At 48.7% G+C, this 27,148-nt stretch overlaps 1 protein-coding gene across 3 annotated transcripts in view; it reads left to right on the top strand.

The window, feature by feature from the left end:
• Positions 1–27,148, top strand: part of SEZ6L (seizure related 6 homolog like) — a 191,487-nt gene that overhangs the window by 108,012 nt on the left and 56,327 nt on the right. For all 3 annotated transcript variants that reach the window (XM_027566454.1, XM_027566453.1, XM_027566452.1), the window contains exons 2-6: positions 13,196–13,963; positions 14,739–14,872; positions 17,109–17,301; positions 19,536–19,721; positions 23,626–23,791. In XM_027566454.1, the coding sequence (XP_027422255.1) occupies positions 13,196–13,963; positions 14,739–14,872; positions 17,109–17,301; positions 19,536–19,721; positions 23,626–23,791 (1,447 nt within the window). The remainder of the gene's footprint in view (positions 1–13,195; positions 13,964–14,738; positions 14,873–17,108; positions 17,302–19,535; positions 19,722–23,625; positions 23,792–27,148) is intronic.

Below are 27,148 nucleotides of genomic sequence, written 5' to 3'. Positions count from 1 at the left end.
GCTGGTCTGTAATCCCTCACTTAAAGAGGTGGACTTGATCTAAGACCCCAAGTCTTATTCTCAACAGTGCTGCAGGCGTGACCATGATTCATTAACTAGATTTTGATGCGGGGCTGCCTGTGTATCAGGCTCATGGTCATGGAAGAGGTTCCAGGGTGACAGTGATGAATGGAGCAGACCTGATTGCTGTCCTCGGGAAACTTGCTCCTAGTGAGGAAGAACGGGGAAGATGCCAGCCAAATAGGAGAGCCTGATTTATGTGGCAGCTTATCTTTTTGGAAGGAATCAAGATAAGGTGAGAAAATCGAAGAGTATCTCTTTGGTACTGTTAGGAGTTAAGGGAACGGCAGAAAAATCCAGGAGAGACACCTGCCACTGCAAGAGGGTAGTCTGGAAAGATCTTCCTGACCTGCTGTGGGTGGAATGGGCTGGACTTATGAGGTCAAGTCCAGAAGAGAAACGGGGTTTTCATAACCATGTTGTAGGAATAACAAGACAGCTAAAAATACCTCTGTAAGATACAACTTGCTGTCTCATCTCCTGTCATGGTGGCACTCGGGTTCCTCGGTGCTTTGTGAAAATGAAAAGCTGGGTTTATCCGGCTCCCCCACTGGACTGTGTAGAAAGGAACCCTGGCGCCTTGACCGCCCACGGGGTCTGGCCTGCCCTGAATGTTTCCCATGCTCTGTCTGCGACGACGTGGTGCTCCCAGAAATAATCTCCTTTGATGATTTTTTTTTCAGAGTGATGAATGTCTGAGCCTGGTGGAGAGGATGGCTAGATGATCTGGGTTATGCCAGCCAATCCCATGCTGAGGGCTTTTCCTGCCTCTCCTCTTTGTGGGGTCCTGGGCCTTTCTGTGCCCCCACAATGGAAGCGTTGGATCATGAATGGTCAATCCATGATCCCAGCCTGCTCGCTTTTTCTGGGTTCATTTCCCTGTCAGTTAGCCCATCGACAGGTGGAAAGAGAATGTGCAATAGAAGCCTGTCCATTTCAGTCTTGAAGAGAAAATTGGTTGAAAGGGAAGGAAGTTACTAAAAACACCAATGGGTCAATGAGAAAATTGAAATGGAAATTTAAAGATGCCTTGAGACAAATGACATTGAAAGTGCAACCATACAAAATCTACGGGATGCAGCAAAAGCAGTTCTCGGAGGGGAATTCAGAGTGATGCAGACCTTCCTCAAAAAAAAACCAAAAAACAACAATAACAAAAAAAAAAAAAAAAACAAGAAAAATCTCAAGTGAACAACCTAAGCTGCCACCTAAACAAACCAGAAAAAGAAGAAGGAACAAAACCCAAACTCAGCAGAAGGAAGGAAATAATAGAGATCAGAGAAGAAATAGAGATTTTTAAAAAGGAAGTCAGAGCAATGGCTCTGTGAGAGCTGAGAACTGGACCAGAGTAGCTTGTACCACAATGAGGCCTGGGCACTTGATCCTGTGTGCGTGATGCCCACACCCTGCTCCCCGCCACCCAGGCATGACCACATTCAGAATTCTAGAATTTCTGGATTAGAAGGGGACTTCATTATGTCCTAAGCACCTGTTAAATGCCTCGCAAAGCTCTATCTGTATGAAGATTCCCATCTGTCTTGACAAAAGTATAAGCCCTCCACCGGCCACGTGATAAAACTGCAAATTCCATACTCCCTTGACAAGTGTGAAGTGCCAGGTGAAGATACAATAAGCACGTCATGAGACCGGGAGAAGTTTCTCCTGAGACTCGGGACTCTGATTAGTTGGTGCAGAGTTGGGGACTGCACCGACTGATTGGCTTGTCACTCCCTTCAGTGGCCCTCTCCTCTGGTTTAACCAAGTGCGGGAAAGCGGGCGCCAGGAGCCAGATGGGACCAGTCTGATGACCAGTGAAGCTGGGCTGAAGACCACAGTGGGCGCCTACGCCCTGCCCTTCTCAGGTGACTTTGATTTGGGTACCCAGGCCCAAGGAGAGAAGTCTGGAAAGACAGAGGGAAAGAGGGGGAGCCACACTGCTGGCTTTTTGGTTCAGCAACATTGCCCTGGATACGGGATGCTGTGGATATCAGACATCCCGAGAACCTCCCTCCCTTACACCTCCAATCAGATGGTCCCTCCACTCTGTGGAAGGGGGCTGGGGATGGAGAAGTGGATCATTCCCTGCTGGAGTGAGGCACATTTCCCCACTGCCTGTGGAAAGGTGAGAACTGTCTGAAACCTGAAGAAAGGCTGGGGTTTGTTCTCTGCTCTCCTTTGAAACTGGGATGGCAAACCTCAGGGAGTTCACTACTATTACTAATTATTCAGGTCAGTTCAGTTCAGTCGCTCAGCTGCGTCAGACTCTTTGCAACCCCATGGACTGCAGCACGCCAGGCCTCCCTGTCCATCCCCAACTCCCAGAGTTTACTCAGACTCATGTCCATTGAGTCAGTGATGCCCTCCAACCATTTCATCCTCTGTCATCCCCTTCTCCTCCCACCTTCAATCTTTCCCAGCATCAGGGTCTTTTCCAATGAGTCAGTTCTTCGCATCAGGTAGCCAAAGTATTGGAATTTCAGCTTCAGCATCAGTCCTTCTAACAAACACCCAGGACTGATTTCCTTTAGGATGGACTGGTTGGATCTCCTTGCAGTCCAAGGGACTCTCAAGAGTCTTCTCCAACACCACAGTTCAAAAACATCAGTTCTTTGGTGCTCAGCTTTCTTCATAGTCCAACTCTCACATCCATACATGACTACTGGAAAAACCATAGCTTTGACTAGATGGACTTTTGTAATGTCTGCTTTTAATATGCTGTCTAGGTTGGTCACAACTTTTCTTCCAAGGAGTAAGCATCATTTAATTTTATGGCTGCAGTCACTATCTGCAGTGATTTTGGAGCCCAAAGAAATAAAGTCTGTCACTGTTTCCACTGTTTCCCCATCTATTTGCCATAAACTGATGGGACGAGATGCCATTATCTTAGTTTTCTGGATGTTGAGTTTTAACCCAACTTTTTCACTCTCCTATTTCACTTTCATCAAGAGGCTCTTTAGTTCTTCTTCGCTTTCTGCCATAAGGGTGGTGTCATCTGCATACCTGATGTTATTGATATTTCTCCCGGCAATCTTGATTCCAGCTTGTGCTTCCTCCAGCCCAGCATTTCTCATGATGTACTCTGCATATAAGTTAAATAAGCAGGATGACAATATACAGCCTTGACGTACTCCTTTCCCTATTTGGAACCAGTCTGTTGCTCCATGTCCAGTTCTACCTGTTGTTTTCTGACCTGCATACAGATTTCTCAAGAGGCAGATGATCCAATGGATGTTGGCAACTTCATCTCTGGTTATAGCATGCACATTACAAATTAATCAAACTATTTAACAGTTGCAGTAAAAAGTGTTTCCCTCTTCCACTGCAAGCCTCACTCCTGCTCTGCTAAGGCAGTTTCCAATACTTTGCTCAAATGTATTCCCTTTATTCCCATGAGAGCTCGTATGCCCACTACTCTACCTTGATTTTTTTTCAGCTCATACTGAATTGCCTTGGCACATAGCTCTGCCATTCTTCATGCTATTTTTGAATTAGTTACATAGTTGTTGAGTAGGACATACAGCTATAAATGTATATATACATATGCATAGATACATACATATGTGTCAATGTAAAGGTATACAGTGGAAATTCTCTTTCGCACTCTTTCTGGTCATCCTCCCAATTTCCAATGCCCCACCTCCCCATAACCACTTTCAAAGTTTCTTTTTATGATTATTTCATTTTTTAAATTGGAGGATAATTGCTTTACAATGTTGTATTGGTTTCTATTGTACAATGTGAATCAGCTATAAATATACATATATCTCCTCCTTCGTGAACTTCCCTCCCACTCCCTCAAAGCTTCTTTATGCACATATTAACCAATGCCAACATATCTAGCTTTATTTTCTCTCCCCCTTTTTTTTTACACAAAAAGCAACAGACTCCTCACACTGTTGTGCACTTTGCTCTTTAACCTGGCACAGACTTTCGCCTTCCCTCCCCTGTGGTCCATAGACAGTCTCGCCAGCCTTTCCTTGCAGCTGTACGGCATTCTGTCTGGATGTTCTGTCATTGATTTAACCTTACGGATGGATACTTGGTTTGTCTCCAAGTCTTTTGCTACAACAGACAGTGCTGCATTGCTTAACCTTGTGTGTGCGTCATTTTGCATGTGGGCAGACCTGTGTCTGCAGGATAAATTCCCAGAAGTGGGCTTGCTGAGTCAAAGGGGAGATGTAATTCTGAATGTTCTTGCCAGGTTACTCACCACATAATTCACCAATGACATCATCTCATCTCTTTGAACCTTGCCTGTATTCCACTGCATTTCTATAATCATTTAACTTGCCCCCTAGAGACAGGCAGGTCAATTGTTTGCACATTTTTGCTAATAGAAATAATACTTTGTACTGTGAATACTCTGTACCATCCCAGTGGGTGTCGTGACCATAGCTGTCCTTCTATTTTGGGACCTGACTAAGCACCTCATCTACCTGGAAATCTACTGCTGTTCAGACAGGACATCTGTTGCTCTCATGCCCCAGCATCCACAGCATCCCCAGCCTTCCTGAGCCACCGATCCCCAGCCTGATCTGTGACATAAAGTCTGGCTGTGGTGGGGCGGGCTTCCGAAGCACCCGTGGAAGGTGGGCTTCCTGGATGCTCTGGAATAAAAGTCTGATGATGCAGGCAACAGGTCAGGACCAAACCTGGACACAGCTTCAGCACCAACTAGAGAAAGCGAGAGAGCACCTCAGAATCACCTTCGAAGGTGGTATTCTAGAAACGCACCGTGCCTGGATCCATCTGCCCCAGATTCCAGCTCAGATGGTTGAGTTAAAAGTCAACTGCAAGGACTTCCCTGCTGGTCCAGTGGTTAAGGATCCACCTGTCAATGCAGGGGACACCGGTTTGATCTCTGGTCTGGGAAGATTCCACATGCCACGGGGCAACTAAGCCTGAGTACCACAACTCCGGATGCGCCCACGCTACAGCTGCTGAAGCCCACATGCCTAGAGCCTGTGCTCCACAGCAAGAGGAGCCACCACAATTTGAAGTCCACGCAGCGCAACTAAAGAGGAGCCCTGTTCACCACAACTAGATAAAGTCTGTGCACAGCGATGAAGACCCGGCACAGTCCAGTCCAGTTCAGTCACTCAGTCGTGTCCGACTCTTTGCGACCCCATGCATCGCAGCACGCCAGGCCTCCCTGTCCATCACCAACTCCCGGAGTTCACTCAGACTCACGTCCATCGAGTCAGTGATGCCATCCAGCCATCTCATCCTCTGTCGTCCCCTTCTCCTCTTGCCCCCAATCCCTCCCAGCATCAGAGTCTTTTCCAATGAGTCAACTCTTTGCATGACGTGGCCAAAGTACTGGAGTTTCAGCTTTAGCATCATTCCTTCCAAAGAAATCCCAGGACTGATCTCCTTCAGAATGGACTGGTTGGATCTCCTTGCAGTCCAAGGGACTCTCAAGAGTCTTCTCCAACACCACAGTTCAAAAGCATCAATTCTTCGGCGCTCAGCTTTCTTCACAGTCCAATTCTCACATCCATACATGACCACAGGAAAAACCATAGCCTTGACTAGATGGACCTTTGTTGGCAAAGTAATGTCTCTGCTTTTGAATATGCTATCTAGGTTGGTCATAACTTTTCTTCCAAGGAGTAAGCGTCTTTTAATTTCATGGCTGCAATTACCATCTGCAGTGATTTTGGAGCCCAAAAAAATAAAGTCTGACACTGTTTCCACTGTTTCCCCATCTATATCCCATCCCTCTGTGCGCAGCAATGAAGACCCGGCACAGTCAATGATAAATAAATAAATTTAAATTTTTTAAAAAAGTCATTGGAAGTTATGCATAGACAGAGCCTGGAGGGCAGTAGCAGTCTTGTGTAGAGTTGGCGGCAGGGTAAATAAACAGGTTCATGTCTTTTTGGAAGGTGCCTTTTCAGTGCCAACATTTTACATACGTAAATCTTTTGGCCAAGGAGTGCAACTTCAGGGACACACTCCTGAAGAATTACTTGGACATGCTCACCAAAGGTACATCTCTACCGCTGTGTTATTTGGGATGACAGGGTAAAGAACGCCAACAACCTGAATGTTAATCAAGAGCCTGGTTCAACCATGTAAATGTTTATACCACCAGGGAAGCCCATATTTTAATGTGGCCATTAAAAAAGAATGAGATGGCTGCATAGGTGCTGACAGAAAGATAGCCACGATGGACTTTAAGTGAAAAAAATGGTGGTGGAACACCAGCATGATGGAGTAGTATGCAGCAGTGAAAAGGAATCCGTCCAAACCACACTAATCAACGTAGATGAATCCCAAAGTGTCAAATAAGAGAAAGGGCAAGGAAAGAAAAGAAAGGAGCAAGCTTCAGGAGGGTTCATGCAGAAAGTTTGCACAGTGCCATACAGTGTTCAGAGGTATTGACATGTATAATAAATGCACACAATAACTGCTAATATTAAATACAGGTAATGCACATAATAAATGAGAATGCTGGAGGCCAAATTCAGGACAGAAGTTACTCCCAGGACGTGGAGAAAGATGGTAGGGAGGAACACACAAAGGCTTTGACTGTACTGGTGAGCATTCTGTTTCTTAAGCTAAAGGTATACACACATGGGTATTTGCTGGCTTAGCCTTGAACTCTTTCTGAATGACTAAAATGTTTCAAAATGCATTTCTTAGTGACAGAGCAGTATACACAATGTCATAATCCGGTGAATATTCAGATCAATGGAAAGCAATGAAAGAGCTCATGAGAGTTGACGGCTGCTGCGTGAGTTGTCCTGTACACTCGTGGTTTCATTGTACTTTCCCACGACCCTAAGAGATAAGGCTGTGTGACCCCATCTTACAGATGAGAAAGGGGAGGCCCAGAGAAGGGAGGGGCTGTCCAGGGTCTCGTGGGCAGTTAGCTGCAGGCTAAGTCTGGAACCCCAGTGATTCTGACCCCAAGCCCGCACTCCTATGTGCCGCCCCACATTCTAAGGTAACATACTTTACTATTTTTACGTCAATACATTTTATTTGGAGGTTAAGCAAGATCCCATTAACAGGGGTTCCCTCTGGAAGGCAGGACTGGTGGATGAGTCAGGGTGGTACAAGGCGGACACTTCTGACTTCATACCTTTCAAGTATTCCTGCATTTTGCAAATAAACTATTTTATAGGGGAAAAAATATTTGCAGATGTGGGAAAGAGGAAAGGACACCGGGAACAAGGTCAGAAAGTATCTAATCCTATCCTCAATTTGCTCTAATCATCTTGGACAGGTCACTTCCTCTTTCTGAGCCTTGACTTTTTTTTTTCATCTATAAAATGGAAAAAAACAAAACACCAAACTCACAGAGTTGTTTGGAGGCTGGAATGAGATCACAGCTGGGAAGGCACTTCACAGGGTGTTGATCACAGCCTGAACATCAGTATTGTTCGCCCGGGTGTAGGTGGAAGGCGGCCAGTGAAGCACGAGATGAAACCCAAGCCCACCCCCTCTATCTGTCTCTGCCCCTTCTGTCCCAGAAACTCCTCTCCAATCCAGGTGTGATCAGAACCACGAATCCACCCCCAGGGGCCTCGTTCCTGCAGGCCTGAGTGGGCTGGGTGAGCCGGGTCCTCTCCGGGTCGTACCCATCAGCTCTGGCTCTTTGCCCTCTGGGGTGGACCTCTGCATGCCAGCCCCTGTTGCCTGTGTCTGGACCACAGCAGGTGCTCACTGAATGTATGATCAAACGTGAGTGAGAGGGAGAAACACCGCCCTCATTCATGTCAGTGTCCTTATGTGTAAAGTAGGGATAAGCCTAAGACCTTCTCCGCCCTAAAAGTCAACGACGTAAGTGAAACAAAGCATATCAACTCCAGGAACGAAGCGGGAAGTCTATTCACTTCTGAGGGCAATACCAGTGGTCACCAACTAGAGGGTCTTTGGCTACCTCCCTACCCACCCACCCAGGGGACATTTGGCAAGGTCTGGGTCATTTTTGACTGTCCCCAAGGGTTGGGGAAAGGGTGCTACTGTCCTGCAGGGAGTGGAGGCCAGGGTTAACGCTCAACATTCTGCAACGCATGGGATGGCCCCTTGCGGCCCAGCCCAGATATAGGAAGCGTGGAATCAACTGACATTCTTCAGGGCAGTCAGATGTTCCTGGGCTTGTTTCTGGTTTTGCGTGATGCGCTGTGGTGTGGTTTTTTCCAAGTTTCAAACACTCTTTCTTTCTTTTTGGCTGCGCTGGGTCTTTGTTGCCACGCCCGTGCTTTCTCTAGCTGTGGAGAGCAGGGGCTACTCTCTAGCTGCGGGATGTGGGCTTCTCATTATGTTGTTATGGATACAAAAAGGCGGTGCGATCCTGGGCAGTCCGTTTTCCCTCTCTAGACCTCCAGCCCTTCCTCTGGATACCTCGTGACCAGAAACTCTGGGAAACGTTCCATCTGCAGGAGGTGACATTTAGTTTGGGGTTTTGTCCCTTGATGAGGCCAGGCAAACCCACCAGAGTGAGCTAAGCAAGTCCTCGTTGTGGAGAGTGAAGGTACGAGAACGCACCACTGAATCAGATATGAGTAATGTCGAAGAAAAGAGTGACTAGCATTTTTGTACCGCCGTTTAGCAAACATACCCATCGATCCACCTGCCACGCCCTCCTCTTAAAAGTACCCACTGTGAACAGCCCAATGACATCCCCACCAGGAGACCGCATCCCACGGGGTTCAGTGACTCAATGAACAAAGCACATCCCTGATTACAAATGTGTGTCTGATTTCCCGCCTCCTCCCCATCACAAGGCGCTAAAGGCAGCATCTAAACCCTCCTCTTTTCATAATTCTTTTTCTCTTTAGAAGTTTTGAATACTTCTTACACACATTTTGGAAAATGCCCACAAGTAGAAGGAAGCAAACACGTCTCCAGAAGTCCCACCACCCAGAGGCAGCCAGGACCATGCGTGGGGGCCATTCCTCTGAGTCAAAAAAAGACTCTGCATCGCCATTTGCTTGAGTTGTTTGCGTCTGGTCGTTTGCATCCACACCTAGAACTTTCCATCTTGCTGTTTTCACGGAACGTTACAGCAGAAGCGTCATCCGGCTTCTGTTTCCTCCGCTTCTCGGTCTGTCCTTTCGCGCCTGTGTGATGATGCGCGGTTGCTCAGATTCCAGGCCGTTCTTGGCCATTCCACTGCTGCTGGGCATTTAAGACAAAAAATCGTCAGCTTCAAGGCTTCCGAACATGTGCTTTTTCGACTTTAATGGCATGCTTCCAAGTCTAATCTTCCATCTCCCCATCAACGTTAGTAAAGAGAGAGAGAGAGGTGTTTCTCCCAACTTGGAAGGCAGAACAAACGCTCAGTTGCCTTCGATATTGCTCCACGCTGTCTCAAGAGAGGAAAACAGCATACGGATGTAATTAAAACTCCGTCTCTTCTGTTTGGTACCCATGTTGAGTTTTCGTTGTTTGTCTGCCTTCCTAACTTTTTTTTTTTTTTCAAATTGAAGTAGAGTTGATTCACAACGTTGTATTAATTTCTGCTGTACAGCAAAGCAATTCAGCTATCCGCATGCTTTCTCATGTTCTTTTCCATATGGTTTACCTCAGGTTATTGAATATAGTTCCCTGTGCTATGCAGGAGGACCTGTTGCTACGCCTTCCGAAGTTCTCGAACACAGGGACCATGTCCTAAAGCGCTGACTCTCTCACGCTGAGGGTCAACCGGCAGGGAGAGTCAGCACCCAGCACCTTCACTCAGTAGTTGATTGACAGCATCCCAGTGGGGTGCTGAATGCCCGCATTAAAGGGAGAACCAGCCAAATGTAACTATGGGGATTGAAAAAGTTAAATGCTTCGGGGAAGAGGAGTTAACATAACTCGGTGGTCACTGGAGCCCCGGGAAAAGCCAGCCTATTTGAGCAAGCGAAGTCTCTGGATCTCTGAGGCCGTGGAATCCAATTTGACTAATTCCCACTGGGACCTGGTTTCACGTGGCACTCATTTGGCCTGTGTCCCAGTCGAGAACAAACGCTGCATCTCCAGGGCTGCATACACTCAGATCACAGATACGTACTCATCTCTCTTGAACATGGCCTTCAGTTTGGAGCCAGCCGGCCAGCCAGAACCCAGTGCGTGTGAGCTCGGAGGGGTAAGGGGCACTGGGGGCAGGGAGGTGAACTGACACAGCAAATATACAACTCTTCCTGGAAGTCAGGTGTTCAGTGGGGAAAAGACTGACTGATTCCCATGGATTTGCTTCCAAAAATGCTTTATCGCTGCTGAGATTGGCACCAGTTTTTTCCTGGGGACCTCAGAGGTGGGAGCAGTGATTGGGAGTCAGGAATTGATTATAGGATCATTTTTCTCCTGTTTCCTTCTGCTTTCCCCGGCTGTGTTGGGTCTCACTGGGCTCAGAGAAGATCCAGATGTGATGGGTCTGGCAGGGGAGACCAGCAATTTGTATTTTAACAAGGAATGCACTGAGGGATGGGGCTATCATCTATGGGGTGTTGGAATACGCTGTATCCCAGTTAGCAGAAATGCAACACAAGGGTTTAGAGAGAAGGGTGTTGCAGCAGGGAGAGGCCGATTCAAGCAGACAAGGGGGGTGCAGCTGACAGCACTGCATGTTCTTAAAATATATATGCCCCATATTTCTTAAAGGCAGCAGCACAGTCTGTGCCATCAGGAAAACCAAGGCAGGAAACCCAGCTTTGTTCTATGATCTTGGAAAGTTATTGAATATCCCAAACCTCCATCTGCCCATCCGTAAAATAAGAATACTGATTTCTAATTAATAAGGTCGAGAAAGACTTAAATGAAGTAATGGATACAAAGCGTTTAACAAATATTCAGCTAAATATTGGCACATATTCGGCACTCAATAAAGCAATCAGGAGGCAATGTTATAAATATCACTGTTGTTATGGCCAAGGCACATCAACGTGCTTTATATCATCTATAATCTTTTATCACCTTTGACACAGCGTGTTTTCCTAACATCTCTGTCTCCCACTCCCTCTTCTTCTTCCTGTCTCTCCTCCAGTCCCTTGTGATCAAGGGGACATTTTTGTGGACAGACTGGCAGAAACGAATGTAGCCAGAGAGCCCCACAAAACTCACAAGCCCGTGTCAGGACTGAGGTTGTCACTTTGTCCCTTTTAGCAAGATCACCAACAGGCCCTGAGCATACTTATCAGTCACCTGATTGTTTGAAAAATCAATGATGTCAGAGCTGGAAGGATCCTTAGACTTCATCCAGTCTAGCTGTCCATCTGACACACCGAGAGAAGAAGAAACCTACCTATCATAACATACCCAGTTATGATGGGGAGTGGCAGCCGGGAGAGGACCACCGTGCAGGTCCCCCAAGCTCTTGGCTGCATCCAAGCTCTGTGCGTCGAACCACAGCTGGGTCTTGGGAGCCAGGTGTATTGAACTCTCATCCTCTCTTCTTTCTGCCCCATAGCCTTCTCATTTGACAATCTACAAAGATGGTCAGTACCAATCATCTGATAAAAGCGACTGTGAGCGTAAAAGCTACAGCTTTCCAGCAGCCCCATGTCTGATCTGATCCCATGATCTGTTACATAAAAGAGGCTTACTGGACTTTCCCAGGTCCATGTGGCTAGCAACTGTCAAAGGTGGGACCTGAACCCAGGTCTAACCCCAAAGCCTCAATGCATCCCACCTTGGACCAAGACAACCTGCTTGGCATAAGTGACCTGGATCTGTGCTCAGCTCTTCTGCACACCCTCTCCTCCCCGATGTCTGTTTCCGCCCCAGCGTTCCCATAGGCCTGGAATGCCCACCGGCCGGTAATCAGTGTTATACCACAGGAATATTTGTTGATTTCAATCGCACTGTTGCAGTCTAGATAGACTGAGCCACTACCACTGCTGACTCCATGAAAGCGAATGAACCTTTCTGAGGGAGATCAGTTTGAATGACAGTGCTGAAGGGCCCAAGACCGTGTGGCTGAGTGAGTGTCTTTCTGCGGGGAAACTGACAAGGACAGCGATCAGTCCTTTGTCCCCCAGGACGTAATTCCTCTCTATCTCGAGCTCCTCATCTGGAGTGTTCTGACTGCTCAGGTCCCCTGCTGAGGGGTGATTATATGACAGCAGCCGATGCCAGGCGCTCACTGTGGGTGAGGGGCCCATTTGTGCAAATGTGTATGTCTGCTTTGCCTACATCACCCTCTTGTACGATGACCACCCTAGGAGACAGGGGACAACAGCCCCATGTCACAGCTCAGGAAACTGAGGCTCAGAGAGGTAAAGCCATTTGCCAGCTTCCATTTGGCAGAACTGAATGTCAAAGAAGTAGATGATGAGGCTGCTTTCAGACATGATTCTGCCAAACAGTGGCCTGGGCCAGCCCTTATTTAAAATTATAGGCGATTTTACTTTCAAGACAGAAATAAATCTCAAGGAACGAGCAGGATATACAAGGCCCACCAGAGCCTGACCCTGACCTCCTTGCTCCCCAGCCTTCTCTCTAATCACCCCCCAACTCTGTCCCCTGTTCTTCGTTCCTCTTTTCCACCCACCTCAGCCAGGCCTCCAGGGTCTTCCCACACTCCTCTGTTCTGCCTCATAACTCTGGATCCTCAAATCTTCCTGCAGCTCTTACAAGGTCACTTGTACAGTATTTAGTTAAAAATAAGCAAAACACAAACAAAAAACATCCAAACTTCCCCAGTCCCAGGACAATACAGCCCTGAGTCAGGGCACACAACTTGGAGAAGAGACTGTGGGTTGGTTACAGCCCCTTTCATCCTCTTACTGGGATGAACTTGTGCAGTGAGCAACCTGCGCAACTGTACATGGTGGTCCCGCCCAGAGACTGGATTAGAGGCCTATCCTCTCTGTCCTCTTGGCACACAGAGCTGCTCTCTTCCTAAGCATTTATCACATTGAATACGATTGTTTCTGCTTTCTTATTAGGACCATGAGATTCTGCGTCCTCGATTTCTATAGCTCTAATGCTTAACTGGGGCTGGCCCAGATCACTCTAAGTCTCCATAGTCAGCAAAAGGAAGGAAAGAAAGGTGGCAGCCCCACATCTACGGATCAAAATGTGCCAGCGTCCTGGCAAGCCTTGGGTCCCACCTTAAACGGGCCACCCTCAGCGTGGGCCGGGTAGAGGACTCAAAGTCCCCGGCCCCACGCTAACTGGCCTCTGTTCTCTTTCTAAGATGAGCCCCCGGAGGGAGATGCCGGCCAATCAGATACTTACCTTCTGCCCTCCGAAATCCTGGGGAGCAGCAGTCTGAGCAAGGAGAACCCCGAAGAGAGCGTGACCACGGCCCCTCTGAATCCAGTGCAGTCTGGGGATGAGCTTCGCGAGCCGGAGTTGGAAGGGACCGTCCCCTTCGCGCCTCAAGACCCAGCGGCTGTGTCTACGCTGCTTCCGCTTCCGGAGGAGCCGGGCACCAGGCACTCCTTCCCCGCCAGGAAGAAGCCGCCTTCGCTCAAGCAGGTGAACTCGGCCAGGAAGCAGCTGAGGCCGAAGGCCACGCCCGCAGCGGCCACGCAAAGGACCGCGTCCCAGCCGGCATCCCCGGGCCCAGTTCTGTCCATCGCCCCGGGGAAGCCCCGCCCACCCGGTGACCAGGACCCCATGGCCTCCGCAGGGGAGGAGACCCGCCCGCTGTCTCTGTCCTCCGAGGAGCCCCTCTGGCTGGAGCGGAAGGAAGGCGCGGTCCCCACGACCCCCGCGCCCCTGCAGATCGCCCCCTTCACCTCGCAGCCGCTGGTGGCCCACACGCTCCCCCGGAGCCCCGACCCCGGGGCGCCGGCCGTGCCCGAGGAGGCCCCGGAGGCTCCCCCCGAGGATGCAAGCCCCGTGACGGTGATGGACAAAGGGGAGACCGAGCTGACCGGGTCAGCCTCAGAGGAGAGCCAGGAGACCACCACGTCCACCATCATCACCACCACAGTCATCACCACCGAGCAGGCCCCAGGTAGGCAGCCCCCAGCCCCTCCGGCGCTGCAGCCACTGTGAGGAGGCAGCTTCTGCGACGGGGGGAGGGAGTGCGTGGTGGGGGCGGGGGGGGGGGGGGGTGGGGCCGGGAAGGTGCATGCCCTGCCATTGGTTACCATCTATGCAGCCCTAGCTATGAACTTGACCCTGGGGTTCAAAACTAGCATCCCCATTTCAGAGATGAGACCCCTGAGACCCTAAGACATCAGACAACCTGCCCTAGGTCTCACAGCTGAAGAGCAGGGTTCAAAACCGCTCCGCCAGGACAGAGTCCTTTCACCTGCCTAAAAAGCCCTAGCCTTCCAAGGTGCTTTTGCTCTCCCCGCTCGTGAACTTGATAGAACACACTTCCGTGTTCCAGTCTTTTCTTCCGTCTTCTATCCCATCTTCAAGCGCATCACAGGGGCATCGGCTGTCAATTACACGTTGATCTGGGACAGATGCAATGTGGCTGCTCAGGAAAGACTGGGAGCTCTGGATTTTTGACCCCTGCTCATTGTGTGACCTTGGCCCAAATGTGTTCCCTCTCTGAGCTTTGTTTTACTTGTCTCTAAGATAAGAGTGAAACATCAGTCCCGTGTCAGCTCTTGCCATTTGATTATTATGTTGAGTGTGGAGCTGAGGAGGAGGAACAGCAGGGGAAGGAGCAGGGATGGGAACACCAGTGTTCAGAGGCCCTATTCCAGCCAACAGCCCACCTGAGAGATGCCACCTCAGCTCTTCTCTGTGTCCTGATGACAGTGCCTTTCCTCCAGCTCTCTGCAGTGTGAGCTTCTCTGACCCTGAAGGGTACATCGACTCCAGTGATTACCCGCCGTTGCCCCTCAACAACTTCCTGGAGTGCACGTACAACGCGACGGTCTACACTGGCTATGGGGTGGAGCTCCAGGTAACCCCACGAGGTTGCCCTGCCTTGGCTGCCTCTTCCAGCAGAAGGTCTCCTCTGAAGGGCCATCTGAGTCAGGCTTATTTTCATCTTAACCAGTTTGGTTCTCTCTTTGCCCTAACTGGGACGAGTTGAGCTGGGCTTTGGCAGTTGAATAGGAGTTCCCAACTCAGAAGAACTAGCTTGGCACACATGGAGGGAAGGGGATGTATTGACAGATTGTAAGCCGTTATACCCAGAAGGAAAGTCCTGTGATATCCTGCTTGTTCAACACACACAAACTCATGGAAGCCCCACATGGTTCATTTGATTCATAAACTTTTGGCTGCAAACTAAGAAGGGAAAAGCAGGGTAGCATCATCCTCAAGTGCCTGGGTTTTAAGTCCCAGCTCTACCAGTTAATGCTGCATGACTCTGGGCAAGGGACTCCACCTCTCTGAGTCTGTTTCCCCATCAGTGAAACAGAGATGAAAATGTTGCTACTTTATGGAGTTTCAGGGAGGAATATATATGACAGTGCACAGAGTATTCAGCCAGAGTCTAGGGGAGAGAGAGGGTGCTTAATGCCTGTTACCCATTCTCCCCACCCAACCCACCGCCCCATCTTTAGAAGCGCTTTTTTATATGCACTGAGGCAACGTGGCAACAAGTGGTGACCTGTCCGGCTCACCGTCCGGGAGAGGAAAGGGCGGCCCTGAAGCCAGAAATGGAGGCCGGTACCACGTGGTGGCAGACCCCTCCAGGCCAAGGGCAGAAGGCTGGGTGTGCGCTTTGTTCTCATGGGCAAGACAGCGCCCCCAAAAGATTTTAAGCAGAGTCATGCATGACCTAAGCAGAACTCTACCCTAGGAAGGTTTTCTGACTTCTAGAGAGAATCAAAGATAAGCCTCTCGGCAGAACGTGTGCCCAGAGCTTGGCCCAGCACGTGGCATGTGGTCGGTACTTTATAAATGTTCCCGGAATTAAACTGGAGAAAAGTTGCCGTTCATCTGATGCTGACAGTTGAGGAACACTTCCCTGCACTTGAATAGATCCACTCTGTCTAATACTGTGTGGCGCTTGTTGTCAGGGACAGCAGAGTTCCTTCATCGAGCATCCATAATGTTCCAGTCGTAGCAATGGGGGGCATGGTGGTGTCAAAACTGGTGCAGGAGTTGCCCTAAGGGAGGTCACTGTTTTATGGTTGAGACAGACGCACATGGAAGACATTGGGCTGCCGTTTGAAATGACCTCTAACAGGCGTTCACAGAGGATGTAGGATCACAGTGGAGAGACAGGCAACCTCCCTGGCAGTCAGGGAAGGTGTCACAGAGGAGGGCAATTTTAGTGGGGCTTTGGCAGATGAGTAGGAGTTCATCAAAGAGAAAAAAGAGTAAGGTGTATATATATATATGGGCTGAAAGGGGAAGGGCTCGTGGGTAATTCTTGCCTTGTTTACACAAGAGGCAGAGGATCTGGAGTCCCTGGCCACACTACGGCAATTGGAAACATTCAAATTGGGCACTGGGGACTGACTAAGTCCCCACCCCACCCCCTCCTCCGTTTGTTCACTATCCTTGTAAGTAAAGTATCTCCCTTCTTCCTCTCCCAAGCCTGGGAAGTGGACTCGGCAAACCAAGTACACAGTCCTGTGAGGAGGTTCTGCCATTGAAGCCAGCATCGGGGAGGATAAGAACGTGGACCTGAGAAAGCCCTAGAGATAGCCATCCCCTCCCCCAACCCCGCACTCCCTCCCCAGTTTGTGCAGAAGGGCAAGAATGTCTTCAGTCAGTCTGCAAAGTCGAGCACATAGTCAAGCACCTACTATGTGCCAGGCACTATTTTAGGCCCTGGGGACCCTGAGCAACAGAAAAATTTTCCCTCCTCCCTGGAGCTGACCTTCAGATGAAATGCCTTCTCCTGTCTCCCTGGAGGTGGGACCTCAGGCCCAAGCTGATCAAAGCCCTACCCCTACCTGCCAGCTGCAGGAAAATCTATCTCAGCTGCCAGCCTCCAGAAAGCCTCTCCTGTGGGACCCAATGAAGGGGGCTGAAGATCCTTGCAGCGCCTCCCCTGGGAGCTGGCAGGGGGCCCAGAAGTTCCCAGGGCTCCAAGAGTTTCCAGGGCTGGGTCGCGGCCCCCGTCCACCCCGTGGACTAGGGGCCCCTTGAGGGGGTTGCTGCCTGGGGATCCTCAGACCCTGGGAGGACCCGCTGTCTCAAACACAACTCAGGTCCTGTCTGCCCCTGCCCGTCCCCAGGTGAAGAGCGTGAACCTGTCCGAGGGGGAGCTGCTTTCCATCCGAGGGGTGGACGGCCCCTCCCTGACCGTCCTGGCCAACCACACGCTCCTGGTCGAGGGCCAGGTCATCCGCAGCCCCACCAACACCATCTCCGTGTACTTCCGCACCTTCCAGGACGACGGCCTCGGGACCTTCCAGCTGCACTACCAGGGTAAGGCCGGGCCGGGGCTGTTGAGGTGTCCCTTTGGCCTCCATTCCCCTCCAGCACCAAGGACTGCCAGCCTCTTTGTGCTGGTTTGGTAACACCGTGGACCCCTTCTTAGATTCCCGATTCCTTTTGTAATTAATTAATGTGGCTATATCTCGTCTTAGCTGCGGCACGCAGGATCTTCACTGCGACGTGCCGGCTCTTTCATTGTGTCACATAGACTCTCTAGTTGCTGCATGCGGGTTTGGTTGTCCCGAGACACAGGGGGTCTTGGTTCCCTGACCAGGGATCAGACCCAGCTCCTCTGCATTGCAGGGTGGATTCTTAACCACCGGACCACCAGGGAAGTCCCTTAGATTCGTGTTTTTGAGAGCATAAAATAAAATATATACAATTCAAAAGGAAGCCGTTCATATTGGATAGCAGTTGTCAAAACATTGTTCTGATCTATGATATCATAATCTATGTGCTTCTTTATTAACACATTAAATCATATTTCCCAGTGGCTCTGATAATTATTGTAATTTCAAAGGAGCATAAGAAATATGTCAAGATACTCATTTTGATGTGAACATATCTGATTCCCTTGACAAAGCCACGGTACTGTGACTGTAACAGTTTGTCGTCTACCTTTGCAGTTAACCCTGAACCTGTTCAGTGAAGAATAAGCAAGCCCCCTTTTCCCATTCAAGTTCATGGCCCCTGAATTTGACACCAACCCCATGAAGGCCCACGGGCTTCTGGGAGGGAGCCTTTGCCGCCAGGGTCCCTTGCTTTTTTTCCCTTCTTCTCCACTTTCTTTTGTATTTGTCTGCTTCTGGTCTCCTTTTGTTTTTTATTTATCTTTTCCCTCCCTTCTCTTCCCTCTTTTCTTTCTTATCATTTCTTTGGTTGCACCACAAAGCATATGGGTTCTTAGTTCCCCAAACAGGGCTTGAACCCACGGCCTCCCGCATTGGAAGTGCGGAGTCTTAACCACTGGACTATCCGGAAAGTCCCAGCTTCCTTCGTTTCTTTTCTTGCTCCTCTCCCTTGCTTCATTCCCACCCCCCTCTTCTCTCTTCCTTCTCTCTCTCCTTCAGTGTCATCCCATTTCCCCCCACCTCCTGGGACGCTTCCTTCCTGGGAGCTCTCCCTGGGTACTTGCCAAGTATCTGCCAGGGAAGGGGGCTCCCTTCGCCACACCTCGGGAAATCAGCAGCCATCCACGTTTACATCACATTGACCAAATGTCTGGAAAAATACTTCATTTAAAAATTTCCCCTTGGATGTTTCTGAAACAGATGGATGACTGTATACAGGAGTATCCGTTCCCTCGCACCTTCTCAGTATGCAGATGAGCATCTGTTGTCTTTGTTAATTAAAAAATGGGCAAAAAAATGGCTCATTGAGCCATGAACTTGAATTCAGTCCTCCTCATGAGTACTGGGAATGCAGAAATCCTCAACTGCAGGAGAGGTCAAACCACAGTCCAGGGATGGACTCTGCATTCTCTTATGAAAATAAAACTTGAGGAGCTCAATGTGGCCATGTGCACCCTTCTGCCACTCGATGCATCCAGCAAGCTTTGTGCACTGCACATTGGCCAAAGGAGGCTCTCCTTTGGCATTTCCCATTTAATCCTTACCGCCACCCGTGCGATAGGGACAGTCCTAGAGGAGAAGAGTGAAGTTCAGGGCACTGTGTCACTTCCCCAAAGTCACCTGGTTTTTAAGTGATGGAGTAAGAGAACGTAAATTCACATCAGTCTCTTCCACAGCCCAAGCCCTGACCTCCCGGGACTTAGTTCCAGCTCTCACATCCTTGGCATTTCCTAAAGAACTGCTTCTCCTAACCCTGGTCCAAGAGCCTGCATTTTTAACAAACAGCTAAGCTGCCCGTGCAGTGGGACTAACCTACCTGGGTGATCCCGTCCCTCCTGTGCTCAAGGAGAAAGTAGTTCTGTCTCCACATGGAGAGAGGCTCCGGGGAGGGGTGGGGACCCCTCCACCCCAAACCCGCTGTCTCCGGTTAGGCAGGGTGGGGGGTGGGGGTGAGCTTGGAGCCTAGAGAAAAGTGCTCATCCGGCAGTCTCAGCAGCACGTGATTAACTCGAGTCACAAAAATACACTCCTTTAGCACTCGGGAGTCCCCGGGGGCCTCATCTTTTCTCAGCATAAACCAGCTCCCGGGATGTGGGTCACGTTCTCCGTCTCTGGCTCTGAGAGACGACCGTCTGCCCCGGCATCTCTCCCCAGCCTTCATGCTGAGCTGCAGCTTCCCCCGCCGGCCTGACTTCGGGGACGTCACGGTGATGGACCTGCACTCGGGCGGGGAGGCCCACTTCCACTGCCACCTGGGCTATGAGCTCCAGGGCGCCAAGACACTGACATGCATCAATGCCTCCAAGCCCCACTGGAGCAGCCGGGAGCCCATCTGCTCAGGTACACGCCAGCCTCAGCCGGACCCACCATGGATGGTCTCCCAAGAGAGGAGAGACCAGCCCCCGGGGGTTAAAGGGAGAGTGTTAGTCGCTCAGTCATGTCCGACTCTCTGTGACCCCACAGGCTATAGTCTGCCAGGCTTTTCTGTCCGTGGAGTTCTCCAGGCAAGCATACTGGAGTGGGTTGCCATGCCCTCCTCCAGGGGATCTTCCCGACCTGGGTCTCACGCATTGCAGGCAAATGCTTTACTGTCTGAGCCACAAGGGAAGCCCGTGGTGTTAAGACTGACCTTAGGAAAGAGACTGCTCCAAAAATGTGGTGGCAGCCAGTTTCGTTACATGATAAAAACACACGTGACATAAAAGTGACCGTTAGTGACATTTAGGACGTTAACAGTGCTGTGCAGCTGTCACCACTTCTGTCATCACCCCCTAAAGGACACTCGGGACCCATTGGCCGTCACTCCCTGTTTCCCCCTGTGCCCAGCCCCTGCTTTCTGTCTCTACAGATTCACCTACTCTGGACACTTCGTATGCCTGGGATCATACGTTATGTGATATTTTGAATCCAGCTTCTTTCACTCAGCGTGGTGTTCTCAAGGTTCATCCAGATAGTAGCATGTATCAGGACTTCATTCCTTTTGATGGCTGAATAATATTCCATTATATAGACCACATTTTATCTGTTCCCTTATTGGGGGACATTCAAGTTGTTTTGGACTTCGGAGGTGTCACGGATAGTGCTGCTATGAACATGTGTGTAAAGGTTTTGGCGTGGACATACGTTGTCATTTCTCTTGGCTTATGTACCCGTAAGCGGAGTTGCTGGGTCACATGGTAATTCCACATTTCCGTTTTGAAGGAACCGTCAAAGTATTTCCCACTGGCTGCACCGTGTTCCTTTCCCTCCAGCCATGTATGAAGGTACCAGTTTCTGCACATCCTCACCAGCACTTATTTTCCATGTCTTCTTTTTATTGTGGCAGCCATCCTAGTGAGTGTGAAGGTATCCTAGTGTGATTCTGATTTGCATTTTCCCAGTGGCTGATGACATTGATCATCTTTTCTTATGCTTGTTGGCCATTTGTGTATCTTCTGGGAGAAAAGTCTATTCAAGTCTTTTGCCCATTTTTAAAATGTAGTTGTCTTTTTCTTGAGTTGTAAGAATTCTTTACGTATTCTGGTTACTAGTCTCTTATTAGATATATGATTTGCAAATATTTTCTCCCACTCTGTGGGTGGTCTTTTCACTTCTCAATAGTGTGCTTTTTGTTGTTCAGTCACTAAGTCGTGTCTAACTCTTTGTGACCCCACGGACTGCAGTACACCAGACTTTCCTGTCCTTCTCTATCTTCCAGAGTTTGCTCAAACTCTCGTCCATTGAGTCGGTGATACCGTCCAACCATCTCATCCTTTGTCGCCCCCTAGTGTCCTTCATTTTGACAAAGTCTAATTTATGGGCTTTTTTTTCTGGTTGTTGTTGCTTGAGCTTTTGATGTGACAGCTGCCATATTATGAGCCCAGTCCATACACCAGGGCTGTGGTAAATCCTCACAGCAGTCCTACACGATGTGAACCATTATCCCCATTTCACAGATGAGGAAACTGAGGCTCGTGGAGGTGAAGTTTCTTCCTCAGTCACCAGATAGAAATTGAACTGGATCTAGAGTCCTTCTCTCTTGAGCTGTTTCCCTTACACATTCACTATTTAAAGTGCAGACTGCTGAGATTATTAGAAATTCATAATCCTGGGCCCCATACAGAACCAAGCGAATCAAAAATCTGCATTTAGTATGCTCTTTGTGTGGTTCATGGGCTGCACATCATAGATTGAGAAGCACACTATACTGCACTCTCTCTGCACCAGTGGTCGCAACCTTGACCATCCTCAGTTATCGAGAGAGTAATACCCTGTTAGATTCTCAAAAGTCCTGACCGTGGCCAGGAGAGTACAGGCTGCTCACATTGACCTACTATGTGCCAGGCCATGAGCCACGTACAAACAGGATACTGGGAATAAGAAAAACGTCCTTCCTGCCCTCCAGGCATTTGTGGGCCCTGGAATTCAAGATGCAAATGAGAGCTGATGGTAAATTCCGAGATTTAATGATTGCAGTATTGTTCTCTCAAGGCAGTTCAGAATTTTGTGTGTGTGTGTGTGTGTGTTTAAACAAAGAAAAGAAAAATCCAAACCATTGGGCAGTTGGTCTCCATGCCTCCCTCGAGTTAATTTTTATCTATGTATGAAATCAGAGAGGAATTAAGCCTCAATTTGTGCTAAGAAAGATGGATGGGGAGCCACGGCTGGCAAATTGAAGCCAAACAGAGTCATCAGTCGGCTTAATAAGGCAAGGAAGGGGAGCACAGAGGCAGCAAATGAGCAGCCGCTCAGAGAGGACAGATGGCTGGAGCCCCCCACCAGGGACAGCTCGTCCATCTCCTCGGCCCCTGAGCTGTAGGGCAATAAGACTGCCTGCATTCTGAGCACCTACTCTGTGCCAGGGATGGCGCCAAGCCCTCTCCACGCAGTATTTCATTTCTCACCTCAGCCCATAAGGAGGGTGGAATTATTATTACCGCTTTACTAGAGGTTCAGAGAGCTTCAGGGACTTGTCCTAGATCCACAGCAGGTAAGTGACACGAGGCAGATTTGAACCTCCACTTTGGGACATGAGGCAGAGTGGAGAGATGGGTGACCGGGTACTCTGTCCGTGGTCCTGAAAAAAAGTGCCAGTCTTCCTAGCAACATCTTTGCTGTAGGACACAGCAGAGTCCAGAGCAGGCAAGGGAGCTATCGGCCTTTCTCATCTCTGCAATTCTTTATTAGTCATGACGTCATTCAACAAACATTTAATGAGAGCCAAATATCTTCTAAGAATAAAACTACCTCCCAACGTTTGCAGAACTCTTCTCAGTTCACAAATCATTTTTTCATGTATGTTAGATTTTTATGATAAAAGTGATATATGACTCTGGTAAAAAAAAAAATATTTCCAAGAAATACGAAACTGCTGAAGAGTCTGACAAATCACTTTTATACCCCTGATCTCAATTGATCTTTGCATACAGCTCATTGAAATAGGTATGGCGGACCATTTTCTAACTTTTTTTCCCCCACTTAAAATATAGTGAGTATTTTCCTATATTCTGAAGTACTCTTTGGTAACAAGGTTTTTAAAAACGATATGAATGGCATGCACTTAACCAAGCGTCTGTAAGTGGACATTCGTGTTGTTTCTCAGTGTTTTGCTCTTAAAAGCAATCAAACAGTAAACATCATACATTTTTGTGAAACTCTGTAAGTCTTTTTTTGACATAAGTCCACAGAACCTTAACTACCAGGTCAAAGTGTTTAAACGCATTTTCCATATTTTTCATCAGATTTCCCCCTTGAAAGGTCATAGCAATTTGCATTCTAACCAGACCTGAATGAGAGCGACCATTTCTCATCACTGAGGATGGCGCCTCCCGTTTATTGCTGCTCTTTATCTGGACCAGTTAGGTGGACGGAGATAGAATGTAGTTTAGATTTGCTTTTCTTTTATTGTTAGTGAGGCGGAATTTTTTGAGTGCTTAACTAAGTACTAAAAGCAGACTTCTTTGGAGAACTGCCTATTTATGTCCTTCTTCATTACCATTTTGTAGCTGAGAACCAGGGCGCAGCCAGTGCGTTAACTCACAGTCATTCGTTCCCCACCGTGGAGCGCACGTGGCAGGGGTTCCAGTCGGGGGACTGCACCTCCTGTCAAACAGGACGAACCTGTCTCAGGAGGAGGGGACTTGCCCACGGTTTTCCTCTTCCTAAGGGGTTGGGGTCAGAGAAGGATAAAACACCCACTTATCCTCCCCTCCACCTCTCTCTGCAATCCTCTCGTTGCCCACCCACCCCTACCGTCTGGCTCCAGCCCCTTGTGGAGGGGCGGTGCACAATGCCACCATCGGCCGCGTCCTGTCCCCAAGTCACTCTGCAAATGCCAGTGGGAGCCAGTTCTGCGTGTGGACGATCGAGGCTCCGGAGGGCCAGAAGCTGCACCTGCACTTTGAGAGGCTGGCGCTGCACGAGAGGGACAGGTAAGCCCCCGAGGGCCCTAGCAGCCTCATACCTTCCCAGACTCTTAGGATGTGGCTGGGGATTGGGAGTCTTGAAATGGCTAAATTGTTGGCTCATGGAGGTCAAGAAAGGAAGAGCTGGGGAGGGAGGCAAGGATATTAGAAACCGTCAGTTTTGATCTCTTCCTTTTACACGTAAGGAAACCAGGGCATACAGAGGGGAAGAGGCTTGCCCGAGTCACACAGGGTAGGGGGAAGGCAGGAAGGGAGTCCCCCCTACCTTGCACTGCCTCGTCCCTTCTCCTGCACATGCCTTTTTGCAGTGGAGCAAGGAGAGAGAGTTTCCTGAGCACCTGCTCTGTGCCCAAATCATGTGTTAGCCTTGATGGAGAATGGGAGAGAAGAACATTGGTTCCTGGTGTGACAGGAAATTGAGATTCAAAAACCAGATGTATGCACACGAAGGAACTTTCGATAACAAGACAGCATTTAGCTAAGAGCACATATGTTGATGCTAAGTAATAAACACAGAAGCCGGAATCCAAAAACTTTGATAAGCTGAGACCTTATTCCAGAATATTGTGGAACATTCTAGAAAATTAGGATCTTGGCTGCTTAGAATTGCTCTGTTGGAGTGGGTTCCCTTGGAAACAGACAGGATGACAATGGTGTGAGATAAAGTGGTTTATTTGGCAGCTGATCCTAGAAAGCACCAAGAAAATGAGAAGAGAAGGAAAGGGAGTAGATACAGTGTGTGTTAATAGTCAGGTGTCTTATCTACAGGGGTGCCCCAGGAAGCTGTATTTAGCATGGCTCAGAGAGTTCCTGTCAGAGGGCAAGGGAGCTGGGGTGTTTATCTACCCACTCATCCACTGTTGGAGGAGGGGTGCTCCTGGACACACACTGGCTCCCCAGCATTGCTCTCACCCCTTGAGCTGGCTGAACTGGCTGATTCTCAGAGACTCTGGAAACCGGCCAAAGCTGGGTGAGCAAAGAGTGCTGAGGGGTACGGGTAGGGCATCCACAGAATGCCAGCACCTTCGAGTCCTGGAGCCCGTCCGACTTTCAACTTAAAATTACAGTGTCCTGGCTTCTTTGAAGCTTCAGACCTAAACCATTAACCTCTGGGAAAGGATTCTAAGAAAATACAAGACAACTGAATAATTTACCCAACTCTGGAGTCCACTTCCCTCCAAACCATCCAGCTTTATCCTGAACAACTCCGTATCAATAAATCACTGCCTTAAAGTACAAGGTGTGGAATAGGGGCTTCAGAGCGTGGATTCTCTGTAGCATCAGAATGACCTCAGGAACCTTTAAGAAAAATAGATGCCCAGTCTCTTCCCCCTGGAGACTCATTGAGAAGCAAGACCTGGGAGCCCTCAGTGATGAATGCTTTTTAACGTTCAGACCTCCGGTTTGGCTCTTCTGAACGGTGCTGGGAATAAACCAAGTGTACGTGTGGACCAAACAGTGAGAGCAGAGAGAAAGAAAAATTAACCAAAATGAGTATTTTCTGAAAGTTTATGAAATCCTGATAAATGAGCCGACAGACACATACATGGACACTGTAGTTTCACCGGGTGGAGCCCTGCAAAGGTTTATGGAAGGGAGGTGTTGACAACCACCAGGGAGAGCCGGTGCTCAAGTGTCTCTGGGGAAAGAAGTCTGGAGTCGTTCATCAAGATCAAAGGTCAGGGTGCGCGCACGTTTGTGTGTGTGTGTGTGTGTGTGTGTACACACACACACACACGAGTGAAGATACTCCCTGTGCTAAGAAGAAAGGGGAGCTTTCTCTGTCTATGGACTTTATGAGGAAAAAACAGCTTAAATACCACAGTTGCAAGAGCTTAGAGCTAGAGAAGGCTCCATGTAAGATATGGGACCTTGATCTAAACCTTAGAGATTCAGTCAGGGAACCCAAAATATGGTGAGTGGATGGAGTAGCTAGCCCAAGCTGGGAGAATAGGAGTGGAGATGGACGAAGATGAGGAGGTAAATGTGGGCCATCTTCTGAAGGGCTTTGGCTGCCAGATGCTTCTGTAAGCTCTAGAGAGTCATGGAAGGATTTTGAGTAGAGGAGTGAAATGAAATTTTAAAGATCATTTCCAGCCCCCCAGAATGAAGTCTTTCTAAACTCCAGTCCCATAATATGCAGCATAGAAAGTGGGTTCTCTGGTCAATATGTTTAGGAGACACTATACCCAGGCTCTATCTTGGTATCAAGGCATGTTCACTGGCAAAGGCACTGCCAAGTCTTGCAGGGGAAAACAATGTTTAATTTTCATTTAAATTTTCCAAGCCCATTTGACCATAGACTATACATAGATTTGAGATAAACTCTCCCTATTTCAGACATTCTAGAGAACATAGCTAGAAAACTGCTATCTTGGGAAGAGTCATTGACCGTAGAGATTTTGAGATCCTGAGGATTTGCCCTTGTTGCCAAAGGCTTCAATGCTCCTAAAGAAGAGTCCTGGGCATGACCCCAAAGACACAATAAAGTCAAGAGGGATTAGAAGGTTGTGAAGAGGCCCTTGGCCTCCACCCCAGCCCCCTCCTTATCTGAATCACAGTGGACACAAGGCAGAATAAACTGAGATTCCAACATTTCTACATTTTGATGACATTAGAAATTCATATGATAAACCCTTTTAATGGGTCATGGTAAAAAAAAAAAAACCTTGAAAAATTAAAAATGCCTGTTTATGATTCCATCCATAAAAGTAAGTGATCCAATTTGTGTACTGGTTCCTTCCACATCTTTGCATAACTTCTTTAAAACTGCCACGGCTAGCAAAGAGTCAAGTGCCAAAGGGTTTTAATAACACTAAGAATGAATACCAACATGTCTGATACCTTTCAGTTTTCAGGGTGCTTCATCTTTTCAAAGCCCCCTGTAAGATAGATAGGAAAGACTTTGTGATCCCTCCTTTCAGGATTGTGGAAAGTGAGGCCCGAGATGGGTTGAGACTTGTGTAACCTCAGTGGATGGGAACTGGGGACTGGAAATTGGGACTCCTCTAACTGCACGCACAGTGTCCTCAGGGGGCAAGAGTCAGTGGCAGACCCTATAGCGGTCCAGCACTTGGTCGTCTGACCTGCACACCTGCTCTGTCCTGCACACTATACCTCGGCCTCTAATCCCCACACTCTTGTACCCATTTTACAGATGAAGAATCTGAGGCTCGGTGGGGTAAAATGTTCTTGTCCAAAATCCCACAGCTCAGAATTTAAAGTCGGGACTGTGATTACATGTGTGTGTGTGTGTGTGTGTGTGTGTGTGTATCAGTGTTTCAAGAATGTTACTAGCCCAATCATCGCAACTTCTTAGTTAGTAATAAATACTGCTACTGCTAAGTCACTTGAGTCATGTCC

The sequence above is a fragment of the Bos indicus x Bos taurus genome, chromosome 17 (genome assembly GCF_003369695.1).
Source record: "Bos indicus x Bos taurus breed Angus x Brahman F1 hybrid chromosome 17, Bos_hybrid_MaternalHap_v2.0, whole genome shotgun sequence".
NCBI classification, from domain to species: Eukaryota; Metazoa; Chordata; class Mammalia; order Artiodactyla; family Bovidae; genus Bos; species Bos indicus x Bos taurus.
This window is presented reverse-complemented; position numbering and strand designations above follow the sequence as displayed.